The sequence below is a fragment of the Magnolia sinica genome, chromosome 13 (assembly GCF_029962835.1).
Source record: "Magnolia sinica isolate HGM2019 chromosome 13, MsV1, whole genome shotgun sequence".
Lineage (NCBI taxonomy): Eukaryota > Viridiplantae > Streptophyta > Magnoliopsida > Magnoliales > Magnoliaceae > Magnolia > Magnolia sinica.
Genome location: NC_080585.1, coordinates 22,481,684 through 22,500,900, shown reverse-complemented (window position 1 = coordinate 22,500,900; position 19,217 = coordinate 22,481,684). Strand labels below are relative to the sequence as shown.

The 19,217-nt window shown below is 38.2% G+C and overlaps 1 protein-coding gene across 1 annotated transcript in view; it reads left to right on the top strand.

The window, feature by feature from the left end:
* Positions 1-19,217, top strand: part of LOC131223220 (NADH-cytochrome b5 reductase-like protein) — a 29,197-nt gene that overhangs the window by 7,397 nt on the left and 2,583 nt on the right. The window contains exons 2-9 of the mRNA XM_058218545.1: positions 3,616-3,658; positions 4,623-4,698; positions 7,275-7,334; positions 7,486-7,536; positions 9,404-9,458; positions 9,726-9,796; positions 10,224-10,275; positions 18,358-18,435. Coding sequence (XP_058074528.1) covers positions 3,616-3,658; positions 4,623-4,698; positions 7,275-7,334; positions 7,486-7,536; positions 9,404-9,458; positions 9,726-9,796; positions 10,224-10,275; positions 18,358-18,435 — 486 coding nt within the window. The remainder of the gene's footprint in view (positions 1-3,615; positions 3,659-4,622; positions 4,699-7,274; positions 7,335-7,485; positions 7,537-9,403; positions 9,459-9,725; positions 9,797-10,223; positions 10,276-18,357; positions 18,436-19,217) is intronic.

Sequence of the window (19,217 nt, the reverse complement as noted above, 5' to 3'; positions counted from 1 at the left end):
GGTATTTTAGTAATTTTATGTCTTTATTTGCTTATTTAAGTGGACTAAAGCCCTAAACACGAATTTCAACTATTGATTAATGAAAAGCAAACCCTTTGGTTGCCTCCTTCCTTTCTTCTCTCTAATGGTGCTTCTTCTCTTCCCTTGATTTTCTTCTAATTTCTTCTTGGGTCCCTCCAACTTCTTCAAGGTAATAATTTTCTTCCTTCTATTTTCCAGTTTTGGCTAATCCTTCTTCGATCAAAATCTTGAGAACCGATCTAAACCCTAAACCCCCAAATTCTCAAATCCCTAATCCGAGAAACTTCTTGGTTCTTCGGACTAGTGATCTTCATTGATCGATTGGGTGTGACCATGCAAGATCGGGAGGTCTCATCCCTCGCCGGATCCAACCTAAGTAGTAATTGAATTCCATAATCTATGGTTGTAGTGATGGCCCGCTCCATTGCATGTTTCCTTTATGATTTTCTCAGTTATGATGATTACTGTTAGTATTTTAGATCATTTATTCCTTTTATTTCCGTTGTTTAATTATGTCCATGAGCATGCATCATAATTAGGGTTGTCCTGCGTCATCAACAGATATCACTGATACGAAGTATTTTTTGTAAATGATTGGGCAACATCTGCTACAACATGCAATTTATTGCAATATATCTTGCGATACGAAAAAAATTTAGACACACTACCTGTGCATTTCGTATTGCATGGGTAGGATACAAGATATATTGTGAGATCTATCAGCTGATATCATTGATATTGAAAACATTGATTGGGAGTATCAGGTTGCTTTGAATTCGTTTTCGGCAGTGTTCATTTGGAAAAAAGGAAAAAGAAAAAGAAAATAAGGCTGTTGATGAAATGGGCTGATCTTGTAAAGAGTGGCTTTTGATGTTATTGTTTGTTTAGGTTTTAATAGAACTTGTTGCAGATTCAATTGGATTTGGATATTGGGAGTAATGGTCGATTCGAATTTGTTTTGACTGACGGTCATTCAGAAAATGGCCATCGAAGAAATGGGTCAGTCTTATAAAGAGTGGCTTATGATGCATTACTATTTGTTTGGGTTTTGATAGAATTTTGTTGCAGATTCAATTGGATTTGGATATCAGGACTGATGGGTTGATTTGAATTCATTTCTGCAGTGTTCTTTAGGTTTTATGGTACCCGTATCATGTTTTTGGTTGATAGATTTATGGTTGGATGGAATTTGAAAAGTATCAATCAATTGCTTATGTGATTAATGGGTTGAATGGAATTTGAATAATAAGATCAGTGGTTGAAGTTGGAGTATCACATTTTATTACACCAGTATAACCTTCATGGGAACATTTGCAATATCCTCAAAGCTTTTAATTTGACATGTGGAGCTTGCAATCATCAATCAGGAGTGTTCATTATTCATACAACTATAGGCAAGCCATGGTGCAAAAACCATGCTGATTGGATGATCCTAACCATCTGATCGATTGCATGAATATTGGACAGTCAAGATCAAGCAGAGAAACAAAATAGGTCCAATCATCATATCTTAAAACATCTATTCAATATGGTCCCACCGTGGATTGCTTACAATTCCAAAGAAGCACTTTGGTTTAATGATGCTAGCTATCCGATATATGGCCCACAAAAAAGGGGCAGTTGTAATAAAATGGTCCACACTCAAAGAGTTAGGATCATTTGATTGATGTGATCTTTTTGCACCACCATCGTTGTCCCCTGGTGGTATGTATAAATGGACAGTCCAGATGATGATTGATTGTCCTACATGTCAATTAAAATCTTTGGAGATTGCATTTTCCATAGATATTGCACAAGTGATTGCATTTTCCATAGATGCAAGTTCTTTTGTTTCTCATGAAATAAGAAATATACAAAAATATACATGAATTGGTTGTGCTTGATGTGGACTGTACAGGTGGGATCCACCTTTCAGTGATACCACGACGAATGGGCGATGCTGTAAAGTTCACTATCCAACAATGGTAGCAATCCAAATGCTCGCCTTCAAAATGGTTGGCTAATAGGAAACTTATCCAATAGTCTATATGCAGCGGGGATAAGTCCACTGATCAGATGGCTTACATTGTCTGATGGAGGAGATTTTTGGTCCATTATCTGCCGCCATTGGTGTACACTATATTGATGAACTGAATCACTGAAAAAGAATGTACTGTATGGAATGCTGGTTCAAATGAAACCCTAGTAGTCTAGGCTGGGGCTTTTTTTTTTTTGAGAAGTAGTCTAGGCTGGGGCTTGTATTATACCCATTAAAGAAAAGTTGTTTTAGGATGGAGGTTTTTTTTTTTTTTTTTAATAGCCTGCAAGGGAAATTTTATTTCTGAAGCAATGGGTTAATTCGAACATTGGACATCATTCCAGATAAAACGGTCATCTGGGAAGTTTAGGATAATAAAATGTCTGATCTGAACTATATTGGAATTTTTTATTTAGGCCAGCAATCCATACAAATGGATCCATCTTTCAGTGATCCGGGTTGTTCATTTGGTGGATTTACAATGAATAGCTGATGGATCAAAGATCTCCTCAACGAAACAATTCCAGCCATCCGATTGGTGGACCTTTTCCCATTCCATATAGATTGTCAGCTTTATTTTATTTCTAACTGTCAATTTAGGGGTCTATTATTGGATGAATAGCGATTATAATGATGGAGTCAGCTATCCATTCTGAGGGTCATGAGTGAATGGTTTGGGTTGCTGAAAGGTGGTCACCACCTCGCAAGCGTGAATGAAAACACTGGTTTTTCAGGCCAAGAATTACACTTTTCCTCTTCTTGTAACTTGCATACAAAGAAGATTTTTCCTAATATCAAAATGGAGTCTGGATATAAAGACTAATAAATGGATTTGAATTTTTCTGACTTCTACTTTTGCTTCGAGTTCTAGGGATGTGGTGGGTAGTTTCTGACACCAGTTTTATTTGGGTTTCTTGAGTTTTTTTTTTTTTAATAACAAATATCAATCTTTATTAATGCAAGAAGAAATGTTATAAGCTTAGGCAGATCGCATGACAAAAAGAGGTTTAGAAATCCTTGGTTTGCAAGGATGTTCACCATATCATTTCTGGAGTCGTTATTCTATGGAAATTTGCTGTCAAGAGTAATGGGTTTATTTGAGTTTGATATCTGTATTTTCTTTTGGTTCTTATTCCCTGTACCCAGTGTCTTTTGTAGCTAATACTTGTTATTGAGCCACATTGGTAACTTCCGGTGCTCTATCATTTAGGTTTCTAGAGAAGTTGCTGGTATTGCACCAAATCGGGTTCTTGATGTATTTGAGTTTTATTTACCTGCTGTCATTTTGTCTTTATAGACATTCAGTTACATGGGTTGGGTGGTTTAGGATGCTGCTTTCATTTGGTTTTCAGGAAAGTTGTTATAGAATGGAAGTTGGGTTTCTGCAATACCTATTATTTTAAGCTCGAGCATCAAAAAATTGTAAAATGTCTGCTTCTGCTCTATTTTAATTTTTAAGCTAAATAATTCTGTTGGAATCTGCATTTTTTTACTTAATTATGGCGATGTTTTATCCAAATTTCTTCACTTCTAATTAAATGTGCGGCACCTAAGTCATTTTTCAATCCAATGTACAGGTTCATTTAGATCAACAAAGTGAAGAAGTGGGCAGAAAAGTTGGTATGTTCAGTTCTGTTATTTATGCAAGTTTGAAAAGCCTCTTGAATCTGGACTACTTCTGGTTATGATTATGGTGGTTTAATTAGTATATCCAGCAGAAAACAGGATGCAGGGTGTGGTTTTGTCGCCTTTCAAGTTTAAAATTCTAAAATTTTCCTGGTTTCTATTATTGGTATCTACTAGTAATCCGTTAAATAGGTTGTTCCTTGATCTATGGGTGGGGAACATGGCAAAGAAGCTAGCCATGTATATAGCTTTTCAATTGAAGGCTTCCACTATATTTTTGAGAATTATATTCTTGCACAGTTCACTTGATAGTTGGAGTGATGATTTGGCCTGGCTGTAGTCCGGTTTTGATGAATTCATATGTCATTTTTTCTACTTGGGATGTGATTCTATCAAATACTGTGATGTGAGAGGAATGCTAAAGCATGATTGTTCGCACACATTTTGCTTACTATCTCCATGGGGGATACCTGCAGATATCTGCAAGTTCTTAATTACTCAACCAGTGGACCACATCATATGTTGTCAATGTTCAAAATCCGATCCAACTAACCTTATTTCTGGGCCATGGGCCATATATAGTGGGACCATGGTTTTGAATAGCTATCTTGGAAAGTGACTGACCTGGGAACAAAAACTGGGACGACTTGCCCCAACTCATCCATAACAGTCTCATATCAGTCGGTTTCAGTTCCATTTCAGTCCGTATTAGTTTGGTGGCATTTTAGACAGTAACCACTACATTAGGCCAAAAATGAATTGTACTGGATGGCATTTATAAATCACTGGGACCCACCAGATTAGTGGTGTGGATCTTGTACAAGTCATTCCCATGGGAAAAAGTGTGCACGTAAAGTCACGTGCAGTGAGCTTCCCTCTTGAAGTGAAAGTCGCCGAGTGTCCTGCTTTCTCACCCTTGCATGTTATAACTCAATTGAAGCTTTTGTTTCATTTTCAGCCCTCAACCCCGAAAAGTGGATCGAGTTTGAGCTACAAGACACTGCAAGGGTCAGCCACAACACAAAGTTATTCAGGTAACTTCTTTTGGTTCACATGTCTGCTCCCAGTTTCCTTCAGAGAGCTCTTTGTGCAGGTCTATTCTTCACTGTCATAGATGCATGGTTATCATATCTTTTTACCATCTAAGCTGTTTTACTTAGGCATTTCCATATGCTCGTGGCATACAATGAAATGAGGTGATGGTGATACACTTGGGAACCACTAAATTACTGACTGCTGATTTTCCTATGATTTTTATTGCATGTGAAATTTTTTCATGGCGAAAGTGATGAAATATTTGCCTTTGGGAAATAAGTGGCAGATGCGAAGTTCGCTTCAAAGCAGATAATCAACAATTCAAAGCAGTCATTTTACCCATATGTCAGCTTACTCAAAACTGGGAACCATAGTGCAACTTTGTCCGGTGGGTGAAATCATCATGACTCATTGTCAGATTGAGTTGTACAGAAAGAACACATGTTTGACGTGTTTGATGGGTCTGGCCTGTCATGTGTTGACTTTGGGCCTAGATTCCGAGGCCTACTGGATGGGTTGAGTCTAAATGTTCAGGCCCAATTACTAATTGGGCTGGGCTTTGGTCAAGGTCATTGGGTTTGGATCATGATGGCAATTATAATAAATTTTCATTTCTAGAGGAATTTTCCAATGCTAAATGCTATTCGCTAATTTATTGAGCACTCAATCCCTGAACACATGGCATGCATGTGCAAAATCAAGATCGTTCATCTATTATACTCTGCCGTTGATAGGCTATTCACACCAGTCTGACGAACCATCTCTTGGAGGAATTTTTTTTATATTTTTTTTCCCATTGGATATTAAATGTTGACTCTATTTTTTTTTCCCCCTACGCCTCCTTGTAATCCTCAAGAGTCCTTAGTTTGGGGTAAAGCGCAATCCACAAGAGGGCCGAAGAGATGAAAGATCTGGTGGTCCTACATGTTGCTATGGATATTGTGTGTTTGATAGTTAATTCAAATAACATCTGTTAAGAATGTTCTCTTAGTTGGATATGCATTTTATTTTAGGGGTCGTTTGGCAGCATGGATGAATTGTAATCTAAATCACAATCACCATGGAATTCATGCAAATTGGAATCCTTTTGGTGTTTGGCACTATGCATATGGATTCCATGTGAATCCAAAATTTGTGTTTGGCACCTTTTTCCATGTATTTTATTAAATTCTCAATAGTAGCCCATTGTAGGGTTTATGTGAAATCCACCCTGATCACCAGGTGGTAGGGTTTATGTGAAATCCACCCTGAGCACCAAGTGTGTCACTCTATTTTAGCTGTGGGGCCCAAAAGTCAGTTCAGTCCGTGATTGAAGTGGACCATACGATTGGAAACAATATATAAGGCATGCCTCTCCCAACCGTTTCCCTTCATATGGCCTACCTGAATCACAAACCAGGCCGATTTTTGGGCCCTACGGCTAAAATGGAGTGGCACACTTAGTGATCGGGGTGGATTTCACATAAACATTAAGGTGAGGCACACCAATTCTTGAAGTCAACTATGGTCACTTCATGCAGAGATGTCATCATGTGAACCCATCTAGGCCTTAAAAATGTTGTGGGACATGGCCACCATGATGTTTATGTAAAATCTACCCCTATCACTAGGTGTGTTGCTTAATTTTGGATGTAGGGCCCAAATATCAGATTGCTTTGTGATTCAGGTGGGACATACGAAGGAAAGTAGTAACACTCACCCTCCAAACTGTTTCCTTTTTGTGTGGCCAATATGCATTGAGGATGGGCTTGATTTTTGGTCCCTATGCCTACATTTTAATTTTGTATCTAATGGTTGGAGTGGATTTTATATAATCATCACTGTGGGCCCTAAAAAAATAAGGGTGGGTATCCCTCTCCTAGCTTTTCCCTTGGTATGGCCCACCTAAATCACACATCAAGCTGATTTTTAGGCTCTACGGTTAAATTAAGGGGGCACACTTAGTGATCGAGGTGGATTTCACATAAACATCACAGTGGGGTCCAATTCGTGAAGCAAGCACATAGTTCTTTTTTATGCAGGCGTCACCCATTGTAAAAGGTGGTAATGCAGAGTTTGAAAACACACCTCTAACTGAGGAATTCAAAACGGGTGAAAGGATGATAAATGGAATCCATTTACCACCACCGTACCACTCCCCAAACACACTTACTTTATGCCTATACCACCAATTTCCACCATTTCCATGGTGCCAAACGACCCCTTATATGTTATCATGTGTACAGTTATTGCATTTTGTGCTGGGCTTTCGCCCAAGCTTTGTCCAGACCTAGTGTTTTCGCACCCCTATTCTCCCACGTGAGTACTTTTCTTTTTTTTTCTTTGTTTCTTTATGTGTGTGTGTGTGTGTGTGGTGTGGTGTGGTGTGATGTAAACCTTAGGCTGCAAAAAATGAATTCTTCACTAAACTGTTGTATGACAGGTTTTGTTCAAGTTTTTCAAATTTATTCTTATTTTCACAGCAAAACCTGCTTAACTAGGTTCACTCATATTATTTTCATTTGTTTAAATAATCTAGACATTACTACCTTTCCAACTTTAGTTGGCTGTACTTAATTCTTTCACAAAATGGCAGGTTCTCCTTTGATCCTTCTGCAAAGTTGGGCCTTGATATTGCTTCGTGTCTTCTTACAAGGTATTCTTTATTTCACCCACATTTTCTCTTCCTAGCAGGAGTATTTTGTTTGGTGTTTCTTAAATTGGAGTCTGTTGAAGGTGTGCATGCATCATATACATTGCCTTACTGTGCCCTTGTTACCTAATTCCTAAAGCCGTGCTGATTGCAGGGCCCCGTTAGGAAATGATGCTGAAGGAAAAACGAAATATGTCATTCGCCCGTAAGTCTTCTGCTTAAATAATAGAATGCTGACCTGCAATTTTCTTTGCGTTAACTGCTTTGATAACAAATTTATGTGAGTCTTCAGTTCTCTTCACATGATCAGCCATACTCCATCAGTCATGACTAGTTCAATATGTGATGTAGATTGCCGTTCAAAACAACCACCTCTACCATATATAAAGCAAAGTAGCCATGAACAATTTTACCAATGACAACAATCTCTACTATATATAACAAAAGTAGCCATGGACAATTTTACCCATGCGATTAGTCTTCGGATAATCGTGAACTTTGGGTTTTAAGAGGACTCCCCCCCAACCTCTCCTTGCATTACACATGCCATACCCACTAATAAGAATAACAATAGCAATAATAACAATAAAAAGAATAATAATATTTGATGTACATTGACCAATAACCTATTGCATTGTCATGGTCCCGATGGTATGTGCAGTTTTGAATGTGTATATGTGTAATTTTGTATGCTCACTGATGATTGGGTAACTTCCCTGTTCTCCTTATTTTTCCTTCCCCTTTAATCAATTTTCATTTTGGGTACACATGATTGATCTTTTACATCCAGAAACATGGATATTAAAACAGGAATGCTGCCTGAGAATCTCAATGGTCTTCTGCCATTGTCCATCTGACTCCAATAAATTGAACATTCTGGTTGCAATTGACTGGATGCATCGATTGAATTGTACGGATTAATTTGTCAAATAGAGAGGAAATAACCATATTGTGATCCCTTCCTTTGTTAGGCTCCAAATCGTGATTATGCTAGTTTCAGGTTGGACCTGAAAGGAATGTAACCTCAATTTAAGGGTAATGAATCATAGAGATGGGATTGAACTGGAAACACAAGATCCAATTATTTACCAAATATTGATGAGATTGACCTGAAGGGAATGTAACCTCACCTCTAGATGCTCCAACGCGTCTTGATCAGATCCAATCATAGTAAGAAATTAAGAAATAACAGAAAATAATATCGAATCGCTCCACAAAAGGCCCTAGGGAGTCATACCAAAGGGTTTCTAGAAGAATCTCTCTTCTAATATTTGATTTCTTCTTCTCCTTCTTCTTCTTTTTGTTGTTTTTTATTGATAAATATCTTCTAAGGTTTGAATCCCATCACAGAAATAGAAATAAGAAAGATTAACTTTCTTAATTCAAAATCCCAATAATCTGTCCTTGATATATTAAAATTGTGGTGCTAATGTAATATTAGCTGGTTTCTTCCTTCCTACATCTCTGTTGTTTCCTCACTCATGCTGCCGGTGACCATTCCTTTTCTACTCGAGCTTGATAATATTTTAGACAAAAATGTTACATTATTGTTTTCGTAAACTAGATGATGGTTTTTAAGCTTTTCAATTTATTAAATATCACAAGATAATAGACTGTTAATTCTCCCAAAAAAAAAAAAAAGGAAAAAAAAAACAAGAAAAAGAAAGAGGACTGCCACTGTTCACCTTGCTCTTGTTGTACAGAAATCTAAAACATGAAGGTAAACTGTATTTGGTGTTAGTTCCTCTTGATAAATGTGGTATTTTGTGATTCCAAATCTTGAATTGAGGGTTATTTTACCAACCTATCACACCAATGCAGCCACATGGTATTGCATGGCCTGCCAGCTGTTGTATGGATGTGGACTAGAAAGGCCTTTTTTCATGTGAATCTAGAAGATAAGGATAGGGAGTTGGGTTGATGATTTTTTAGCCGTAGGGAGATAGTTCCTTATTATCCACGTGCCTAATGTTTTATGTTTTTTCTCTCTCTTCTAATGAATTACTGTTTCTGATAAAGAAAAAGATGCACAAGCCATTCTATAATCTTTTTGTTGTACTAATACTTTTCAGGTACACTCCTATATCAGATCCTGATTCTAAAGGATATTTTGATTTATTGATTAAGGTAAGCAATGTTTCATTGCTGATGGGGTTGCTTGTTTTTTGAGATTTTCTGTTTCAACTTGAACATTTTCGTATCCTTGCCTCAAAGCATTTTATCATCTTATTATTTTATTTTGTTATTATTTTTGTATCAGTTAGGTTTTCATGTATCCTGTGCTTTGAAATGTTTAAGATCAAGTTTATTTTGTCCCGTCGACATGACACATGTGATATCAATGAATGCGTGCACTTTGCATTGCTGATCATTCTGTGCCATAAAATGATGCAGGTTTATCCAGATGGAAAAATGAGTCAATATCTGGCAAGTTTGAAACCAGGCGATGTAGTAGAAGTAAAAGGGTAACCCCACTCTACTCCCACCACAATACCACACACATGCACTGGGGAGTAGCTTTTTTAATTCTACTCTCATATGTCAATGTATCACGTGTATGAGAGCTGTGTCGTTGATGTTCCATCCACACCCGAAATCCTGGCTTTCTGCTTATTAGGTGGACCACACATTAAAGGGAAATAAAAAATAAAAAAATTATGCTTAGAAAGAATTGGCAAACAGTCCACATTCTGTATGCCCACCTGATAGCCGGCTGTTCTGTCTTTCGGGCCACGGCATGCACATGGTGGACCAACCTGATTAGAGTCCAAATCTCCCACACACATGCCACATTAGGACATGTGGGAAAAGGATTTCGGATCCTCCTATTTTCTTGGCTGAGAAAGCAATCCGAACATGAGCTTTATTAGGCATGTTTGTCTGCTCGTGCAGGCCAATTGAGAAGCTCAGATATAGCCCCAATATGAAAAAGAACATTGGCATGGTAAGGGTGTTCCAGTTACCAGAACTAAAATCCTGTAATCCTCTATTGATGTCAAAATCAGCAAGCTTTCACATTTTTGAGATAGATTAGTGTTCCTCCCTCTGACGGATCTTCTTTATAATATCAAAGGGATGGTTTGATTTTTACATCTTTGATTTGAATATTTCATTAATCTGTGATGGCTTTGAAAAACTGTGCTTAGATTCTTCAATTGGTTATTCAACCATTCTTGTGACCTGAGCGGGCTCAAGAAACTGCCATGAAGCAAGTGTTATCACTTGTGAGAATGATCAACTTGATGATTGTATGAGATACTGGTACGACTGAGTGCACCTTTAGTAATCTTGACATTGGATTTTGAGTTCTATAATATTGCTCAACTGTCAGCGCTAATATTTTTAGGGCTAGGCTATGGTGTGGTTTTTTGCACACATTGTGTATACGTCCAGCAATCCAGAGCATACAAGTTGTGGGCACCACTGTGTATGGGCCTAACATTTGGACGGTCTGGATTGATGGACATTTGTTCCAAGTGTATGGTAGCTGAGTTCATCACCATCTAAAAGGAGGTGGCGAATGGAAACCACAGACTTGTTCATCTTTTTCATAAACACACCTGTCACAGGTGTATGTAATTCAACTTGATGCATGTACAAATGTCTACATACACCTCAGCATTATGCAATGTACAGAGATAAATGTTCTTCTAATGCCCCCACAAAAAGATGGGACTTTAGGGCAGAAAAACAAGCTATGTGTGTGAATCTCTCTCTCTCTCTCTCTCTCTCTCTCTCTCTCTCTCTCTCTCTCTGGGTGGGTGGGTGTATCTCCGTGTGCATGTGCGGGCGTGGGTGGGTGGGGAGAGTGAGAGATGCTCACAGCTAGTTAGAAATTTTAAATTCGTTCAACTAGTTGTGCGTTAAATAGTCTATTAAAAAAAAAAAAAAACTCTCTATGCAAATGTAATGCCCCTAAGAAACATCATGTACTAAAGTACATTGGGAACACGTGTGATGTGTCAATTATCCGACTTTCATCAAATAGAATCCACTAATGAGATGTTTTCTATGAAAAATTAGTAAATGATTTTCATCACTTGAGCCAAAATATGGATTGTTGGAATGCATTTTTAACAGCCCACTTTTCTCATAAAAGAATATCTTACTATTAATTAGAGAAAAATTATATTTTTTTTAGTCCTTCACATGCTTACCAGGTACATTACCTGATTAACGGACTGGATTTCTTACACATGTGGTGTATTGCCTGAATACATTGTGGGTGTAGAACTTCTAACATATGAATCTCTCATTAGTCCCTTCTCTTTCTCTCTCTCTCTCTCTCTCTCTCTCTCTCTCTCTCCTCTCTCTCTCTCTCTCTCTCTCTCTCTCTCTCTCCTCTCTCTCTCTCTCTCTCTCTCTCTCTCTCTCTCTCTCTCTCTCTCTCTCTCTCTCTCTCTCTCTCTCTCTCTCTCTCTCTCTCTCTCTCTTCCTTTGTATGGTGATGATGATGATGAGGTGTGTGGCCCACCTGGTGTGTTGGCCTGCCAGCTGTTGTATGGATGTGGACTAGAAAGGCCTTTTTTCATGTGAATCTAGAAGATAAGGATAGGGAGTTGGGTTGATGATTTTTTAGCCGTAGGGAGATAGTTCCTTATTATCCACGTGCCTAATGTTTTATGTTTTTTCTCTCTCTTCTAATGAATTACTGTTTCTGATAAAGAAAAAGATGCACAAGCCATTCTATAATCTTTTTGTTGTACTAATACTTTTCAGGTACACTCCTATATCAGATCCTGATTCTAAAGGATATTTTGATTTATTGATTAAGGTAAGCAATGTTTCATTGCTGATGGGGTTGCTTGTTTTTTGAGATTTTCTGTTTCAACTTGAACATTTTCGTATCCTTGCCTCAAAGCATTTTATCATCTTATTATTTTATTTTGTTATTATTTTTGTATCAGTTAGGTTTTCATGTATCCTGTGCTTTGAAATGTTTAAGATCAAGTTTATTTTGTCCCGTCGACATGACACATGTGATATCAATGTATGCGTGCACTTTGCATTGCTGATCATTCTGTGCCATAAAATGATGCAGGTTTATCCAGATGGAAAAATGAGTCAATATCTGGCAAGTTTGAAACCAGGCGATGTAGTAGAAGTAAAAGGGTAACCCCACTCCACTCCCACCACAATACCACACACATGCACTGGGGAGTAGCTTTTTTAATTCTACTCTCATATGTCAATGTATCACGTGTATGAGAGCTGTGTCGTTGATGTTCCATCCACACCCGAAATCCTGGCTTTCTGCTTATTAGGTGGACCACACATTAAAGGGAAATAAAAAATAAAAAAATTATGCTTAGAAAGAATTGGCAAACAGTCCACATTCTGTATGCCCACCTGATAGCCGGCTGTTCTGTCTTTCGGGCCACGGCATGCACATGGTGGACCAACCTGATTAGAGTCCAAATCTCCCACACACATGCCACATTAGGACATGTGGGAAAAGGATTTCGGATCCTCCTATTTTCTTGGCTGAGAAAGCAATCCGAACATGAGCTTTATTAGGCATGTTTGTCTGCTCGTGCAGGCCAATTGAGAAGCTCAGATATAGCCCCAATATGAAAAAGAACATTGGCATGGTAAGGGTGTTCCAGTTACCAGAACTAAAATCCTGTAATCCTCTATTGATGTCAAAATCAGCAAGCTTTCACATTTTTGAGATAGATTAGTGTTCCTCCCTCTGACGGATCTTCTTTATAATATCAAAGGGATGGTTTGATTTTTACATCTTTGATTTGAATATTTCATTAATCTGTGATGGCTTTGATAAACTGTGCTTAGATTCTTCAATTGGTTATTCAACCATTCTTGTGACCTGAGCGGGCTCAAGAAACTGCCATGAAGCAAGTGTTATCACTTGTGAGAATGATCAACTTGATGATTGTATGAGATACTGGTACGACTGAGTGCACCTTTAGTAATCTTGACATTGGATTTTGAGTTCTATAATATTGCTCAACTGTCAGCGCTAATATTTTTAGGGCTAGGCTATGGTGTGGTTTTTTGCACACATTGTGTATACGTCCAGCAATCCAGAGCATACAAGTTGTGGGCACCACTGTGTATGGGCCTAACATTTGGACTGTCTGGATTGATGGACATTTGTTCCAAGTGTATGGTAGCTGAGTTCATCACCATCTAAAAGGGGGTGGCGAATGGAAACCACAGACTTGTTCATCTTTTTCATAAACACACCTGTCACAGGTGTATGTAATTCAACTTGATGCATGTACAAATGTCTACATACACCTCAGCATTATGCAGTGTACAGAGATAACTGTTCTTCTAATGCCCCCACAAAAAGATGGGACTTTAGGGCAGAAAAACAAGCTATGTGTGTGAATCTCTCTCTCTCTCTCTCTCTCTCTGGGTGGGTGGGTGTATCTCTGTGTGCATGTGCGGGCGTGGGTGGGTGGGGAGAGTGAGAGATGCTCACAGCTAGTTAGAAATTTTAAATTCGTTCAACTAGTTGTGCGTTAAATAGTCTATTAAAAAAAAAAAAAAACTCTCTCTATGCAAATGTAATGCCCCTATGAAACATCATGTACTAAAGTACATTGGGAACACGTGTGATGTGTCAATTATCCAACTTTCATCAAATAGAATCCACTAATGAGATGTTTTCTATGAAAAATTAGTAAATGATTTTCATCACTTGAGCCAAAATATGGATTGTTGGAATGCATTTTTAACAGCCCACTTTTCTCATAAAAGAATATCTTACTATTAATTAGAGAAAAATTATATTTTTTTTAGTCCTTCACATGCTTACCAGGTACATTACCTGATTAACGGACTGGATTTCTTACACATGTGGTGTATTGCCTGAATACATTGTGGGTGTAGAACTTCTAACATATGAATCTCTCATTAGTCCCTTCTCATTTGAAAATGAGCCTCTCTCTCTCTCTCTCTCTCTCTCTCTCTCTCTCTCTCTCTCTCTCTCTCTCTCTCTCTCTCTCTCTCTCTCTCTCTCTCTCTCTCTCTCTCTCTCTCTTTCTCTTTCTCTCTCTCTCTCTCTCTCTCTCTCTCTCTCTCTCTCTCTCTCTCTCTCTCTCTCTCTCTCTCTCTCTCTCTCTCTCTCTCTCTCTCTCTCTCTCTCTCTCTCTCTCTCTCTCTCTCTCTCACTCTCTCTCTCTCTCTCTCTCTCTCTCTCTCTCTCTCTCTCTCTCTCTCTCTCTCTCTCTCTCTCTCTCTCTCTCTCTCTCTCTCTCTCTCTCTCTCTCTCTCTCTCTCTCTCTCTCTTCTCTCTCACACACACATACACATAAGGGTGGACATCTCTCTATGTGGCCTATGGGTGGGTGGGTGGGTGTATCTCCATGTGCATGTGTGGGCGTGGGTGGGTGGGGAGAGTGAGAGATGCTCACAGCTAGTTGGAAATTTTAAATTCGTTCAACTTGTTGTGCGTTAAATAGTCTATTTAAAAAAAAGAAAAAAAAAACTCTCTCTATGCAAATGTAATGCCCCTATGAAACATCATGTACTACTTAAGTACATTGGGAACACATGTGATGTGTCAATTATCCGACTTTCATCAAATAGAATCCACTAATTAGATGTTATCTATGAAAAATTAGTAAATGATTTTCATCACTAGAGCCAAAATATGGATTGTTGGAATGCATTTTTAACAGCCCACATTTCTCATAAAAGAATATCTTACTATTAATTAGAGAAAAATTATATTTTTTTTAGTCCTTCACATGCTTACTAGGTACATTACCTGATTAACGGACTGGATTTCTTACACATGTGGTGTATTGCTTGAATACATTGCGGGTGTAGAACTTCTAACATATGAATCTCTCATTAGTCCCTTCTCATTTGAAAATGAGCCTCTCTCTCTCTCTCTCTCTCTCTCTCTCTCTCTCTCTCTCTCTCTCTCTCTGCGTGGCCTCTGGGTGGGTGGGTGGGTGTATCTCCGTGTGCATGTGCGGGCGTGGGTGGGTGGGGAGAGTGAGAGATGCTCACAGCTAGTTGGAAATTTTAAATTCGTTCAACTAGTTGTGCATTAAATAGTCTATTAAAAAAAAAAACTCTCTCTATGCAAATGTTAATGCCCCTATGAAACATCATGTACTACTTAAGTACATTGGGAACACGTGTGATGTGTCAATTATCCGACTTTCATCAAATAGAATCCACTAATTAGATGTTCTATGAAAAATTAGTAAATGATTTTCATCACTAGAGCCAAAATATGGATTGTTGGAATGCATTTTTAACAGCCCACTTTTCTCATAAAAGAATATCTTACTATTAATTAGAGAAAATTTATATTTTTTTTAGTCCTTCACATGCTTACTAGGTACATTACCTAATTAACAGACTGGATTTCTTACACATGTGGTGTATTGCCTGAATACATTGCTGGTGTAGAACTTCTAACATATGAATCTCTCATTAGTCCCTTCTCATTTGAAAATGAGCCCCTCTCTCTCTCTCTCTCTCTCTCAACCAATTAGATTCTTTCAATGGATCATCTCTCTCTCTCTCTCTCTCTCTCTCTCTCTCTCTCTCTCTCTCTCTCTCTCACACACACACACACACACACACACACACACACACACCCCTCTCCTCCCACCTAAAAACCCTAGCAGCACATGAGTGCATGGGCATGAATCTGGGCCAGGGAATTCACATGGTTGGTCGATCTCCATCCAGATGACTGGCCTATGTTGTTCAATGTTCACAGCTGTGTCACATCTTACACGTGCCTTAGCATTTCTCCAAACAAATTATTTTGCTAGATAATGTATTCCAACAATGCTGCATCTTACTAGATAATGGTTTGGTAGGAATGTAGGCTCACAACATAACAAGTTGCTCTAGATACGTTGAAAGAATCTCCCTTGAAAGAATCTAATCAGATGTAGATATAGAGAGAGAGAGAGAGAGAGAGAGAGAGAGAGAGAGAGAGAGAGAGAGAGAGAGAGGAGGAGGAGGAGGAGGCTTGTTTTCAAATTAGAAGGGAGTAATGAGAGACTTATATGTTAACATTGTACACGTGTAATGTATTCGGGCAATGCACCACTTGTGCGGGCAATCCAGTCCGTTAATAAGATAGGGTACCTTGTAATCATGTGAAGGACTAAAAAGTATGATTTTTCTCTAATCGATAGCAAGATATTCTTTTACAAGAAAAGTGGGCTGTTAGAAATGCATTCAAACGGTTCAATTTCAACTCGTATGTGTGGCTTCAGTGATGAGAATCATTTACTAATTTTTGGTAGATAACATCTAATTAGTGAGCCCTATTTGATGAACAAGCTGGATCTTTGACACATGACTTAAGTAGGACATGATATTTCGTAGTCTCTCATGAGGGGGCATTGCATTTGCATAGAGAGTTTATTTTTAACAAAAAACTATTTAATGCACAATTAGGTGGACGAATTTGCAATGTCCAACTAGTTGTGTGTGAGCATTTCTCACATCCAGGTCTAGACTGCCCAGGACTGTATTGTGGTATTAGGGCAGAAAAACAAGATTGTATTGTATATTGTGGTATTAAGGTATAAAAATTACGTGCCGACACACATGCACACGCGCACGCGCGCACACACACAGTTTGAATCATGGCAACTTTCTTTGTTTTTATTTTAACTGAAACCATTGGAACGTAGAATCTGTCTGTGATTGCTGGCTTCTGTTACTGATTGGTGAAGTGCTATCACCCCTTTGGGCCACATGTTTTCCATTATGAATCTCTAAATCTCTAAGATATCGCTTATCTTTTGCATTTGGTATAAACCCTTCTATTTATAGAAACCTCAACCATGACCAGGCATCCTTTGTGCGACTCCAAAAACATGTAAAAATTGATCTTTTGAAGACACTAGGAAGGTTTTACTTTATATAATTAATTTTATCTTTTTTCAATAATTCCATTTAATTGTCAAAGGTTAAGTAAATTGTATAGCTTACTCCATTTTTTTAAATATTTATATTTGTATTTTATATTTTTTCCATTTACATGACTTCGTCTTGGGTTGGAAAGTATTGATTCAAGCATCATCTTCATGGTAGGGCTATCTGCTAACTTTTGCTAGAATTATGAGCTGCACATTGCTCTGGCAAGAAGTGCATACAAACCAAATATAACATAAATTAAATGCAAGCATGGCAGATCTAGTCCTGCCCATGATAGCAAGAAGAAAATATCGATGTGTTGATTCTAACTAAATATGTTAGCTAAATCTGTGGTTTGTATATCATCTGAAATTTTTTTTCCAAGTAATGAATGGCTTTTTGCAAAGAATGGTGAAAGCAAACTGATCTTGTTCGGAACATCTTGAAAAGCAACATGAGGGTCCAATATGTCATGGAAAGGAATGAAAAGTACAATGTTGAGTTCTTGTTTTTAATCGTCTTCCTTTTTCCTTTTTCTTTTGAAAGATAATGCAATTTATTAAAAGCCACAAAGGCAGCAAAAACACACCCAAAAAAAAAAAAAAAAACAGCTATTCCTTTCGCCCCAAATTGCCCAAAGAACAGCAAGAAGAGCTAGCTTCCACTGTGACAATCTCTCCTACCAATCCTAGCAGCGTGCCAAGACCGGAATAGGCCTTCGATGGAACAAAGCATCGCCCACTATGATCTTCCTTTTTTCTTTTGACCAAATTTTCTAAAATGATCACAAGCATGTCGATTCGTGTGAAGTGATTACCATTTGAAATATGTAATATTAAAATCCTACCTGCTCTGTGTATGACCAATTCAATCAAAATATGGACATGGAACTTCTATGGTTTTAGCCATGTTGTTCTGTATTGTCACCAGACTTGTTTTGAATATTGAGGTGTAATTATATCTATTATTTTTCCTTAATTGTGTATTTTACATTTAAATTGTGTATTTTCCTTAATTCTATGGTTTTCAATTTAATTCAATATGTTTACATGGATGTGTCAACATATCAGGTATACCTTGTTCTGTCCATAGAGTACTGTTACACATGGCGTGGGATTTTATCTTATATGTGGTGCTCAGATCTATGCTTCTGTCTCAGATTGCTGGTGGCACAGGTATCACACCAATGCTGCAGATTATCGAAGCTATTCTGAAGAACCCAGATGATGTCACTCAGGTATGGTCACATACTAATTTTAAAATTAGAGGCTATTATAATGTCGAATTTTTATATATACGAAGGAGATTTGCAAGAAATTGACCACAGGCACCGTCCTCATGGCTAGGTCCCATATACAGAGATGGGGTATCTCTGGCAGCTCATTTCTAACTAAGTTATCAGCTTGGCATTCGCTTCCCTATGTGTACATGGTGTGACCTCCCCCAAGATCTTGACAGAGTGCAGGATCTCCTTGAATGACTTCGCAATCGTCCATTAGATAGTGTTCGTTGGTAGCTCAGTGAACCACACTGAGAGAATCACCATCTATAATCTACCCAACATCCCATGGCCTGCACGATTCAGTCTCAGCCACTGGTGAGTTTGCCTCTTCAAGTTGGCCTCACAAAGGAAGGCAAGACTGCCTCCTGTTGGGTTGCCAAAAATGCCTAAATAAAGCACTGGCCGTCTGGCCCTGGACTGGCCTGACTGTTTGAATTTCTACATGATAACGTTGGCATCAACTGCAAAGCCCTGGATAGCCTGACTGTTCAAATTTGTAAATGATAATTAGTCTAATTTGGTGCAAAATTCATGATTAGTCAGTCTGATTTGGTACAAAACTCGTGAAATTTGGTGCAACCAAACACACCCGTAGATATGCTTTTCTATATTATATGCCTTCACGGTCAAGATATATATAAATATGCTTTAGTTATACAATTATATTCACATTCTAGCTTGTAATGTTTTTGAGGTTCCCCGAGTCAAACACCTTGCATCTATGTCCAAAACTGAGA